General features: G+C 36.9%; 1 protein-coding gene across 5 annotated transcripts in view; it reads left to right on the forward strand.

The window, feature by feature from the left end:
• LOC149076597 (putative arginine--tRNA ligase, mitochondrial) overlaps positions 1-13,698 on the forward strand; it is a 45,114-nt gene that overhangs the window by 23,261 nt on the left and 8,155 nt on the right. For all 5 annotated transcript variants that reach the window (XM_089244207.1, XM_089244209.1, XM_089244208.1 and 2 more), the window contains 3 exons: positions 4,455-4,528; positions 5,852-5,979; positions 13,058-13,235. In XM_089244207.1, coding sequence (XP_089100333.1) covers positions 4,455-4,528; positions 5,852-5,979; positions 13,058-13,235 — 380 coding nt within the window. The remainder of the gene's footprint in view (positions 1-4,454; positions 4,529-5,851; positions 5,980-13,057; positions 13,236-13,698) is intronic.

Here is a 13,698-nt window from a genome sequence, read left to right on the forward strand (position 1 = left end):
GGATCGTATCGTCTGCCAGAACGCCTTGACGAGAGCAAATACCAGACGTTTCTGCAAGAGTTGCTGCCAGACTTGCTAGAGGATGTTCCAACTACCCTCCAGCGGCGTATCTAATTCCAGCATGATGGATCTCTAGCCCATTTTGTGTGAGAGGTATGACACTATCTGGACCTCTTTTTTCCAAACCGATGGATCGGGCAAGGTGATCCTGTAGCTTGGCCACCACGATCGCCCGATCTGTAGTGTCTTGATTTCTTTTTGTTGGGACAGCTGAAGAGTCTGGTGTATGAGACTTCTCTTGACTGTGAAGAGGAGGTAATCGCAAGCCTTTCGTTTGCTGCTGGGGGAGGTTCGCGATATGCCTGGAATATTCTGGAGCATTCTCCAATCCCCTTTTCGCTGCTGTTCTTGTTGCATCACCGTTGGTGGTCGCTCTTTCGTGCAATTATTGTAAATTATGCATTAAAATTTCTTTTTTAACATATACATTATTGTTGTCTTCTCCTTGTATCCTCGGTTTTACTATGTTGCACCCTGTAGCACATTTGCATTTCATTTTAGACCATGCATTATTTCATGAAAATTGTTTGTTTTTGTGTGCACTACCACCTTTTAAAGTTTTTCTCATCTTTTCTGAATCACCCTGTATATAAATATACATAAGCGTTTAATTTTTCTATGGTTTAATCCTCACATACTTTCCACCCCCCCCCCTCCCGCATTTAACCATATTTTCTCTGAACTAGCTGACCCCCTAGTCCAAGTTAGAAAGGTTCTGTTGTACATCTCATCTTGCAATAAACATATTTCTTTGGAAATGAAAGTAAACTTTGCAATGCAAAACTGAGTTTAGCTAACTGCACCTGTTTACATATCTAATCCTACTTACTGTTCTCTAGAGAGGTTGAAATGTTATTACATACATTTGTTGTATAGTTTTTTTCTATGTTTAGATGGAGTTACTATGCATATATACATGATGTATATTTCATCAAAAGTGTCTGAAAAAAATATAAATTACCGTATATACTCGTGTATAAGCCGACTCCCCCACTTCAGGACCACCAAAACCGCAATGAATTGAAAACCTGTGTATAAGCCAACCCCAAAAAAATCTGTGCATTTTAGGGAAAAAAATTCTTATATTTTTATGCAAAATGAATAGCTTCCGGAAATTTACAATAGAAAATGATTCAAACTTTTTAATCCATTTCTTCTGAGTCTCCAAGCTCATCGTAATCGATCATATCATCATAGGGGGTGCGGCATCTTCGTTTTTATCTTCATCTGGGCTGGCATCGCCATTGTCACTTTCAGAGGATATCATCTTCAGTTCCGTCCATCGCATTGCTGATGCAACACTTTTTGAAGGATTGGATGATAATTTTGGTGGAAACAGAATTCCACGCCATTCTCGTGTACCCATCGGCACACTAGGCCAATGTCAGGTTTCTTCCAGGCACCACCTTTTTGTAGTTGCTTTATCATCGGGACTCATCCATTCGATCCAGAAATTTCTCAGTCTTTGAGAGGCTTGTTGATGCTCACATCTAAAGGCTTCACAATCGACGTTAGCCCACCTGGTATAAAAGCCAATGATATTTTCGATTTCTTTGCCTCGGCTTTGACATTATCGGTTCTGTGGGGTTTGAACACTGCTCCGGGCCTTTTGTTCCATATTTCCTGGATCCATTGTAGAATGCCCTTACCATCCATCCAGCCCTTTTCCTGGGCTTTCACGATCTTTCCTGGAGGGGTCGAAGGAATTTTCATCCTTTTGAAAATCACAACTGGAGGCAATTTCTTTCCATCGGCCATGCACGATAGCACGACCGTAAATCGTGTTTTTTCGTGCCCAGTTGTTCTAACAAAGATGGTTTTTTCCCCCGAGTTCATCAACAGTTCTATTGCTTGAAAAATGGAAAGTAGCTGGAGTTTCGTCCATATTACCGATTTCTGACAGTTCAAATCCATGTCTTTTTCGCAGTTCAATTATGAACTTCTGGAAAGATTCAATTCTGCTTTCCAATTTTTCTGGGAGTTTTTGTGCGATCTTTGTTCGCTGGCGTAAGCACAGGTCGAAACGGTTCATGAAACGAGTGCACCAACCTGGGGATGCATAGAACTTTTCTGGATTTGTGTCTTTGAATTTAACACTCTCAGCTAGTTTCGATGCTTTCGGACGAATGGCTGTCCTTGCCACGATTGTATCTTTCAGTCTGAGGTGTAGCACCCATTCATTCAATTCCTTCTCAAGTTCAGGGAACACCGATAGTTTTCCTCGAAGAGTCTTTTTTGTCTTTCGCATGGCTGAAACTTTCTCTTTCATTTTCTGCCATTCTCTCACTTGTTTCTCTTTGACGTTATATGTCCGAGCTGCAGCACAGTTATTGTTTTCTTCTGCGAATTTGATAACTTTCAGTTTGAAAGACGCATCATACGGAAATATTTTTGCTTTCTCCATTTTTGATCGTTGATACTTACTGATGCACTAGATCAATGATTTTTCTGTGAGTGATCACGACTTGTACTGCCCGGGAAAAAAATTACCACGTGGATTTAACCTACTTCACCAAACACCAACTCTGGCCATATCGCTATATTGCAATTTACTGCCATTAGTGAGATGGGTTGGAAGTGAAGGCGCTGTCTATCGGTGGTTGCCTCGAGTTCTTTAGGGAAAATACCTTATCTATATCCTCCCTTGGGCTCGAACCCGGGACCCTGACAACAACCTTCATGGTGGTTGACGAGCATCTTACCGCCATGCCACTCGGGCACCATGGATTTAACCTGGAAAGTACTAACACTACTAACACAACCGCCATGTATAGCTACAAAAATCACTCTGATGATTTGCAACACCATCTATCACTACTAATCATTAGCGGAAATATTTTATATCACGTCATCTATAGTTACAAAAATTACTACTGATTGCGGGGGTTGATATTTTCTCGTCAAAAACTGACCCGTGTATAAGCCGACCACCCCACTTGAGGAACGAATTTTTCCACAAAAAAACTTGGCTTATACACGAGTATATACGGTATATGGTTTATTTTGAAATTCAAGTAAAATATTAAATATGATGAGTGTAAAGAGAATTATTTTGTGATAGTTGGACACCCACAAAAATGATTATTGGAGGAAAATGCAAAAACTAAATTTTTTATGCAGCCTCCACAATATAAAAAACATATTTCTTTGGAAATGAAAGTAAACTTTGCAATTCTCAATTAGTACAAATTTTCTCTTCTCTTTCTGTTTTACAAAAATTCTCTCAGAAACCATTTTCCATATTTGTCAAAAATTAGATGAGTTATCAGTGATTCTGATTTTAGATTTTTGCTAGTTTTTACTTGCTGAAATAACTTGAAATATAACAATAAAAATATGATTTTATGAAAATATATACAGTAAAAGTCCATTATAACGACAGTTCACAGTCATAGGGAAGATTATCAGACCTCTTTTTCTAAACAAATTTTTTGGACTGTAGAAACATATAAATGGGGGGGGGGGGGAAAAACAAACTAGATAAATTCACCTTCCTTTTTCTTTTTATTTTGAACTACTTCTGCTGAAATATGCATCTAGAATCAATTGCTTATTCATTCGTAATGTTGATTGTATAACAAAGAAAAAAAAGCAAAGTTGACGATGGAAGCCCAAATTTTTTCACATTTCACATTTGTTTCTCTTTTTTTTTTTCACATTTGAATAAAATCTGAGGTCTTGTTTTGATTGCCAAACTTTTCTTTCCTTCACAAAAAAAGTCTAAAAAAATCTGAGACTATCTCACTCATGCAATTTTGGTGAATAAAAAAGCTGCAAGATTTGGTAGCAGAAAACAACAGAGAAAACAATTAAGTCCTGTTTGCCCTGTTCCAGTTTTGGAAGATTTCGAGAAAGAAGAGGGAAAAAGATTTTTCCTTTGAAATAACAATGATGTCAAACCCTAAGGTTATGCCCATCCAACACACTTACAGACAAAATGATGTGTTTTTCCACCTCCTACAAGAAGATAGGATATACAGCATGTGGTATATTGTTATCTAATGGGGAGGTACTGACATGCTCTGTTTATACCTGTCACCGATGAATAGGGTGAATAATTTTTATTTTTAAATGCTACTCTTTCTGGTCTCTCTCCATTTTATGTATAATTCCTAACGAAAAGAGAAGAAAACATGCTTTCTAGAGTTTCCGTGGTCGTTATAGCAAACATGTTCTGATTTTCATTCATAAATAAATTGCTATAAGCAAATAATTTTTGTATCTTTAACATTAGCTCTTGACACTCACTTATGAATTACTTTTAATAGCTAGGTTCTCGTTATTGCCCGTACTCGTTATAACGGATTCTTGCTGTATATATATTTTATAAAAAGAACAATGTGGAAATTTGCAATTTTTTTAGCTCATACTTGTTTTTATTTTTGTTCCTTTAGGATCAGAAACCTCAAGCTAAATTCTATAAATGTGTGAATAAAGCTTTAGAAGCCATGGGCTACATTTGGAATAAGTAAAGATTTTGAGAAATCATATGCTTTTTTAATTCTTTTAAATGAATGAAAAATAATTTAGTGACACTGACAAGTAGGGAAAAGTGAGGCAAAACCACGGGTGGCAAATGTTTGAGTCCATTTTCTTTTGAAACATGGAATGAAAATTACACAAAACTTTATCATGCTGCTTAAATTGATATTCAGCTACGTGAATTTAAATGATTTTTTTTTTTTTGTTAAACATTTTTTCTTTAATTATTATGATTTTTTGTCTGGAAAGGAGCAAATACCCAATTTTGCCCCACAGATAGGATAAAACTGGGTACTCATTGAAATACATGGTAGAAAAAGTTATCAAGTTTATTTTTGAAAAAAAAATTATTTTTGTCCTTCAAATTGTACTTGTATGAAAATAAGATCCTCCTTCTTATATGGTCATCAAACTTCCAATTAAAAATTCAAATGGTTATTTTTTTCGTGTTAATTGCAAAAACCCATCCAAAAGTGTTATCTTCCTCTATATTCAAGCGTACTTCATGAACCCAGTCTCTACAAATGCGCCACTGAATCCATTCTTCTCTTAATTTGAGATGTGCATAATGCTCATTGGAAAATGTATGTCGCAGAGATAATTGTCCTCTTCTTCTCATAATAATCCTGTAAGAATAGCTTTTTTTTCTATTGACTTTATTCATTTTCTTCTTCCTGCTGCTCATCAAAAAATATTTATCTGGAGTCTTGTTCCAACATAAATTTATAAGAAGCATCATAGACGTTTTCCAGATTTTTTTTTTTCATTTTTACTTTGGGATGTTGATGTATTTTAGGAACGTGTATAACAGCCTAATAACTTCCATTTTCAATTTTGCTTTTAATTATAACCCGGGTAATACCTGGTAGATAAAATGTGAAAAAAATCAAAGTTTTTTTTTTGAAAAAAAAACCCCATTTTTTGTTATACACATCACTCATACACTTGCAATTGCGATTCTTCAAACATTTAGCCAAGTATGACAGATAATGTAAAGTACAAAATTGAATTATATTTACTTAAAAATAATTTTGATAAAATCACACACCAAGTACCCACTTTCAAAACCTACTTCAAATTTCTTTAAGTGCTACAGTGCAGCAATTTGCATGTTTTCGGGTGGATCACAGCAATAAATTCGGAAATAATGCCATACCCAGTTTGACCCTCCTACTCGGTTTTGCCCACTCTACCCTAATTAAGATTGAAAAATGATAAAAGTCCTAATATTCACTGATATGTCCAGATTTCTTTCATGTCTCTCAATTATGTGTTGTATTCAATAGCATATTTATACTGTTTATTATAGGGATGTATATCACACCTATTTCCGGAAATTAAGCCTTCATCATCAAGAAATAAAAAATTCAGAGCTTGCATGTAACCTTCTGGATAGAGCTAAAACTATTGTCCTCAAAGAGTTAAAAATGAATCCAAGTGAGTACACACTCACTTAGTTTTTAGTTATTTTTTTGTTAGTGTGTCAGTACACATACACTTTCATAAGTTTTATATGTAATTTTTCCAGCAACTGAAAAATTCTGGTAAATGTAAAATTATAAATCTGTAATCTTTTCAAATCTTGAGATTTCACTCTCAAGATTTAATGAGAGTCATAATATATGATAATAATCACTCATAATATATGTTTATGCTTTCTTCCAAATGGTTACATTCCGACCAGGGGCGGATCTAATGCTTGCTGTTGAAAGGAATGTTGTTACAAATTGCTCAAAAAATCAGTCTTAACATGTGGTGACCATATGTCCCACATTTTCTCCCTACTTTCCATGACTCATTTTTTTCTCCATCCCGACTTTTTTGAAAAATACCTCGATTTTAACCATTTTGTAGTCAACGTTTTCTTCATTTTTTTGTTGCAATATTATCATTTACAAATTCTGAAAATTTCCTGAATTATTTCATTTAGCTTGTGGGGGATGGGGGGAGATGTGATCACCCCGATCATAGCCTCTATAGATCCACCCCTGATTCAGTTCAAATGTTTTGTTCAGAATTTAGTTTTATGGAAAGGAAACATTTATTTCCCATATTATTTGGTTGTCCCATAATTTTGGTGAAAAGTGCTCCTTATAATCAACATGTTTACCGAAACAATTTTTTTTTCAGAAAAATGTAATTAGTCCTTTCTGACCTGAATTTTTTTTTTCCTTTTTGAACAATTGAGATGTTTTTGTTGCGATACAACGGTATGGGTGGACTGGATGCATCGATTCTAAGTGAAAGGCACTCTTCACACAAGGAAATGTACATCCTTCAACATCACAGTTTTTCATTTACAAGAGCCATTCTACAAAACATGTTGCCAGGCAGTCAACTACAATTCTCTCAATGCTTAGTCAGTCAGTTTTTCTATCAATTTATTTAATTTTTAGATTCAATAAATTTTTTAAACATTTCTCTAGAATTTCACCACTGAAATGCCATTTTTAAAGCAATCCCGATTGGCAACATTTGACATTTGGAACCAAATATAATTTATGTGTATCATTCTCTGATGAAATAAAAATTTGATATTGGTATCAATCAAATACATAAAATATCTGTATAATTTTTGAAAGTTTCACATACCATCAGAAATCAGAATGATAATGTGAATATCAACAAAGAGAATAGAGATAGAGATGAATGGCTTTTTCTCAGCCCAAAAGGAAACACATATTTTCTGGATTTTATTATTATTATTAACTTCTCTTAACTTCAGCAAATGGCCCCCAGAGAAGCTACTAATGCCTCTATATACTTCAGAGCCTCATGCCACAGTGCGTGAAATAAGGAAGGCAGGGTAGTGTCTCCAGTGATGTAGATGGTAGCATGCTTGCCCAGTTCGTAAGAGGGCCCAGGTTCGAGTCCCAGCAAAGACCAGTTGACTTTTCTTTCCCAGTTCACCTTGCCATAAAATCCAGAAAATACCAGTTTTCTTGATAAAAACAATAAAGTTGAGAATAAAAATAATAAAGTTGAGCTCATATACAACTGATTGCTATTGAAAAGTAAGCCGCTGCAATCTATCACCAAAGAATGGAACTATTATATGCAACAATAATTAGTATCATTCGCCATGAAGGCTGTGAAAGCTGAAAACTTTAGTATTGGAAACACTGGGTCACACATACAGAAGGGGTTAATTTACACCTATGTATAGCTAAATCCAAGGTGGTCTAATCAAGTTCAAGGAAGGTAGCCTCAGCAACAAGCATTTGCTTGGTCTCCTTGAGCACAGTTTAGGTATAAAAATTGTTCATATACACATTAATAATATTGAATGATGTAGGGGCCTGGCCTCAAGCCCTGTTGGCCCACTATTTAAAATGCTACTGGCTAAATCTTGTATCGAGGAGCAGGAGAAACAAACTTTAATAACCCCATCGCCTTTGGCTCATTTTTAAGTCGTTACTTTTCATTCATAAGTCGTCTTCTCCGTGGTTGGGAACGGACGTGTTTTTATCGCGCTCCGCTCACTGACCAATACTAACAGTTTTATCCGAAACCATTGCCGGGGGATTACCGAAGGATTATCCGTCACGTCAGTGCGCCATTTTGTGTCTTTCTTCGTTCTCGTGAGTTTTACTTAACGTGTTGTTTATTTTTGGGTCATATTCTGCTGTGTTTTTCTTTTTTCTCTAGCACACGTTGGATTGCGAGATCAGTGGTTTTTTTCTATTATATTGCTCTCATTTTTTTTAAATTTTCGTTGTGTATTTTCGATCGACTTAAATTTTTTTTTTATCATTCACATTTCATTTTTATTGTATCTTCGCCAGGTTTGTGTTTTCTCACTTCTTTGATATAAATTCGTGGTTTTTTGGACGTTAGTGTTAGCAAACAGTGTATACTTTTTCCCGGGTACTCTCAATAACTTTGTTTTTCCTTCCACTTGGGCCTATTATTGTAGTGTTAATGATTTAAGATAGTTAGCTAATTCTAATAAGTTTGTATTGTACTTTGTAGCTTGATACTTTTTTTTAGAGTGTGTTGTATTCTTTATATACATATATATTTTATTCTTTGTGATTTAGTGTTGAGCATTCTATTTTACGTAATTTTTTTGCGCAATCTCTTACGTATATTTCGTATAGTAATGTATATTACATTATTTTAATTTCCTGTTAACGTTTCTCATTTTCCTATTTTTAATTAGTATTATTATATAGCTTTAGCAATAGTGTTAGTATGCCTCGACCTCGACTAGTGTTGTGTAGAGCTTGCGATGGGTGGTTTCCCTTGGCTAGGGGTGTAGTAGCCGACAGTTTCAATTGTAAAGGGTGCTTGGATAGGACAAGGCTGGAACTCGAGGTCGAAGCTTTACGGGAAAAAGTTAGGGTGCTATAGGGCCCACTTATAATAGAGCCTCTGGTCATCGAGCCACTTGTTGATGAAGAAGCAATCTCCATGAACGACAGTTTAGAGGGTGAATGGGTGGTCGTGGATGAGGTAGAGGGGAATAGTGATAGGGATTTAATCATCGGCGATTCTATGGTTAGGGAACTTGGGAACTGAGTTTGTAGGGATTTTTGGGGTTTCGAGCGCTGTTGTCTTCCTGGGGGGAAGATTGGCAACGTTTGAGACATTTTTCATCGCCGAAAGTTGCCCTTGCGGGTGATACTGTGGGTGGGAACGAATCAGGTAGGAGCGAATATTAGTGAGTCTCTGTCAGAGTACCGGGATTTACTATTATCCGCTAGGGAGAGGGGGTTCAGATGTGGCAGTGATTCCAGTGCTGCCAAAGGGTAGTAGGGGGGTATACGAGTAAGATCCACCAATTCAATATAGGCCTGAAGAACATTTGCTCCTCACTTGGGGTCACGTTCTTGGAGCTTCCCACATTCACCGATAGGTGGCTTCATTCGGATGGGATCCGTCTAAATAAGAGGGGGGTCTGGGAGGTTTACGATAGTCTTAGATCAGGTTTTTTACTCCCAGACCACATAGTCCGGAATGCTGGTTAGTTAATGATAATCACAACAGTACTGACGGAGAATTACCCACCTCTGACTTGGATGGCTTCTCGATTGACACTACATCATCGGGCAAATTAAAATGTGTGCTAATAAATGCCAGGAGCTTGGGTAATAAGAAAGATTTTTTAGAAACTATGATAGTTGTGGAGGGCCTGGATCTTATAGCCATTACAGAATCTTGGGCAAACTATGGGGATGAATCTTTCTTACACATCTCAAGATACGATACTTTTTTGAGAAATAGATCCTATAGGAAAGGGGGTGGAGTGTTGATATACGTGAAATCCTGTTTGAAGGCTAGAGAGTGTAACGTGCAGAGAAGTGATATTGAATCTATATGAGTTGAACTTGAGAACAAAAGACGTCATAAACTTATTGTTGGAGTTTGTTACAATCCACCGAATAGGGATCCCAACTACATCGCCAAATTTCATGATGAAATTTCCTACATGTGTAAGCGTAAGAGGGTTCTCATACTAGGGGATTTCAATTACCCAGGTATTGATTGGGAGAACCTTTTGTCTAGAGATCAGTATGAAAGAGACTTTCTTAAGTTGATGCTCGAAAATTTTTGTATCAGCATGTATCAGAAGCCACTAGGGGTACTGCTATTTTGGATTTAGTTCTTACTAGTTCTAAGGATCTTGTTGAACATGTTTCGGTGGGGGAAGAGTTTTCTTCCAGTGATCATCATATCATCAGATTTCAGTGTAACTTTTCCTCGGGTAAGGTTGATAACAAAAGACTGGTTCCTTGTTTTCGGAGAACTAACTTTGATGTTTTGAGAGGAAGGTTAGCGGAAGTTTTTAAAGACCGGTTGAAATCAGTAGGGGTTGTAAGTCAATGGGAAGAATTTAGTACGAAGCTGTCCTCTGTTTTGCACGACGTCATACCATTTGTTCATAAAAAGCGTGTTTGTACATCGCACCCTCTATGGTTCATGGATAGCATGCGTAACCTTTATCTTGAAAAGAAAAGAGCATTCAGAGAGTATAAAAGTTGGCGAGGTGACCTATCATTGTTGATAGAAGAAGAGTGTTGAAGAAAGCAATACGGGATAGTAAAAAGGAAGTTGAATCCAGAGGTTGGGAGATAACATTGGCTCTGACCCAAAATCATTTTTTCGATACGTCAATAATGGATATAAGGGGACAGTTGGCCCCCCTCTCGATAGAAGGCTCTAGGTTAGAGAGCAATGTAGGCGCGTGTAGTGCTTTCAATGACTTTTTCTGTCGGTTTTTAATGAAGATAATGATATTCGATATACGGGTGTTGCATGGGGGTAATAAAACTCTCAACGATATTCAAGTAGAAGACGTGGAGGTCCTAAATCTTCTAAGAAATGTATGTGCAAGCAAAGGACCAGATGATATCTATCCCAGGGTCCTCAGGGAATGTGCTAAAGAATTGTTGGGGCCAGTTGCACAGATATACAGGAGTAGTGTTGCTGAAGGGATCGTCCCAAGGGATTGGTAACTTGCTAATGTTGTTCCGATATTTAAGAAGGGTACTAGAGAAGCGGTGTCCCGTTATCGTCCAGTGAGTTTGACGAGTTCCCTCTCAAAAATTTTGGAAATTATCATCCAAGGGCAGTTTGTGAAGTGGATAGACGAGAATAATGTATTGTCGGATAATCAGCATGGGTTCAGGAAGGGGAAGTCATGTGTAACTAACCTCCTTTGCTTCTATGATCACGTGACTAAAGCTTTGGGTAAAAGCAAAAATGTAGATGTTGTTTACCTTGATTTCCAGAAGGCATTCGTTCGGGTCCAACATGGTAAACTCTAGAAGCGTTTACACGAGATTGGAATCGGAGGCAACTTGCTGAATTGGATAGAATCGTGGTTAAGAGATAGGTCGCAATGAGTTATGGTGAACGGGGAATTCTCTGGTTGGACAGACGTCACAAGCGGAGTTCCTCAAGGAAGTGTCCTTGGTCCCATACTTTTTTCACTTTAAATCAATAAACTCGATAAGGGTATCGATGGGATTGCTAGCGAATTCGCAGATGACATGAAGCTAATGGGGGTAATCGGGAATCAAAGCGATAGGGAGTTGCTCCAGACCAACTTAAACAGGATTGCAGCATGGGCAAATGAATGGAGCATTACGTTTAGCATTGATAAGTGCATGGTCACTCATTTTGGTTCGAACAACCCACGGTTCTCTTACGAGTTGAATGGTGTCACTATTCCGGATGAAACTATGTTTACGTTTGTGTATGTCTTCGCGTTCTCCTAAACTCATTCTTCCGCTTTTTCGAGGCTTAGTTCGTCCTGGAGTGGAGTATGCTGTAAGGTTTTGGAGACCATACCTACAGAGGGACATAGACCTGGTTGAACGGGTGCAGAGAAGAGCTACGCGTGTCCTTATTGGCACACGGGGCTTGAGTTATGAAGAGAGACTTCATTTTTTGAATATGTTTACATTGGATGAATTCAGGTGTTGAGGAGATATGATCGAAGTGTTCAAAATTTTCAATGGGATGGATAGGATGGACCATGAACTTTTAGTACACTACCAATCGACTGCTTTTACAAGGGGACACCAGTATCGATTAGTGAGGGACAATGCAAGGTTATGGTGTCGCAGGGAATTTTTCTCTAATGGGGTTGTTAATAAATGGAACAGCTTACCCCCGGAAGTTTAAAAAAGAAATACAATAAACATGTTGGGGTAAATCGAGAAGCTATCCATACTTAGTATAAGACAACCATAAGTATTCTTTATGGGCATTGTATAGTATTTTATCATGTGTATATATTGATTATAATTTTTGTTAATTGCATTTTTAATTTGGTTGCTATAAATTTTTTGGAAATATATGACATCCTTATTTTTATGGGCATCTTTTTCTCAGCCACCTCGTTGGGCATTTTGCCTGTTGTGGTGTTGTATTTGTATTTCATTGTAGCTTATTTGCCAAAAATGATGATAAATAATTAAGCATGTGTTTTATTTTTTTTTTTTTTTTTTTTGGTACAGGAAGATCACACCTCACTTAATTCAGGCTTTTCCCAAATGATATTCATAGACACTATGAACAATGCTCCCTCTAAGCTGAGCTTGCATGCAGCTTTACAAGGCCAAAGATTCTTCCACCCACACAGCAGAGATTCACTGTATTGAGCACAAACTTGGTTGTATTACCATACTGGCAGATAAAACAAAAAATAATTCTAACAGTTACATTATATCAACTCCATTAAAAGAAAATTGGGAATATTTTAGTCAAGTGCTTGAAGTTATCTCTGATTCTGCAAGAATATTTCTTGAGTAAGAAGCACAATACAAACAAAGGTCACCAAAACAACCACACCACACATTGTTACCATAGTAAGTTCCCACACCAAGCAGTTAATGCCCGTACCTGTCATGAATAGAATAATTCCAGAATAAGCCTTTTGGAATCAGTTAGGCCTGAGAATCTGTAACTCTAGGCCTGAATTTAATTAGTTCTCTTGTGTATAAAATGATTGTATGTTGCAAAAATAATCAAATGTATCTTCCCCCCCCCCCCCACAATCCCCAAGCTCTAGATCTGGGACCAAACGAAGATGATGTTGCAGAGCATCTTACTCAAACTGCTTTTATTATCAGTGACATGAGATTTAGAAGAAATTGTGAGTACAGTCCCAATTTCTTCAAAATTCTAAGTTTTGGCGAAGACTCTGGAATAGCATATCAATTTCTTCATGCTGGACTTGTTAAGTAGGTTTTATATTTCTTATGTGTGAAAAACTCAAGAACATGATACATAGATGCCGTGTTTATTAGAATCACGGATAATGTTTTTTTTTTTGGGTACTCTTTCACAACATACAGAACGAACCAGTATTATGGTTTATAGTGATCAGAACTTGGATTTATGTTACCAATATTTTTTTATCAAAAATTTTTTCAATTTGCATATTTTGAAGCTAAGGTTGAATTAGATACATTTTTTCCCTATAAATTAGTGTTATCATCTTGCAAGACTATGTAAGTAGATTAAAAGATATATGCCCTCGCTGGTTGATAAGAATTCCTGTTAGTCCATTATGTCTTAATCGGGCTGTAATTAGTTGTTATGATCCATGTACATGTAGTGCTGCTATTAAAAAAGTATCCTAATTCTCATTCATGATACACATCACACAGTTCCACTCTAACCCCTCACAATACTGAGTTTAAA

The sequence above is a fragment of the Pholcus phalangioides genome, unplaced genomic scaffold, assembly GCF_987345545.1.
Source record: "Pholcus phalangioides strain wild (caught in Gottingen) unplaced genomic scaffold, Ppha-v1.0 ptg000015l_1, whole genome shotgun sequence".
In the NCBI taxonomy this organism is placed as follows: Eukaryota; Metazoa; Arthropoda; class Arachnida; order Araneae; family Pholcidae; genus Pholcus; species Pholcus phalangioides.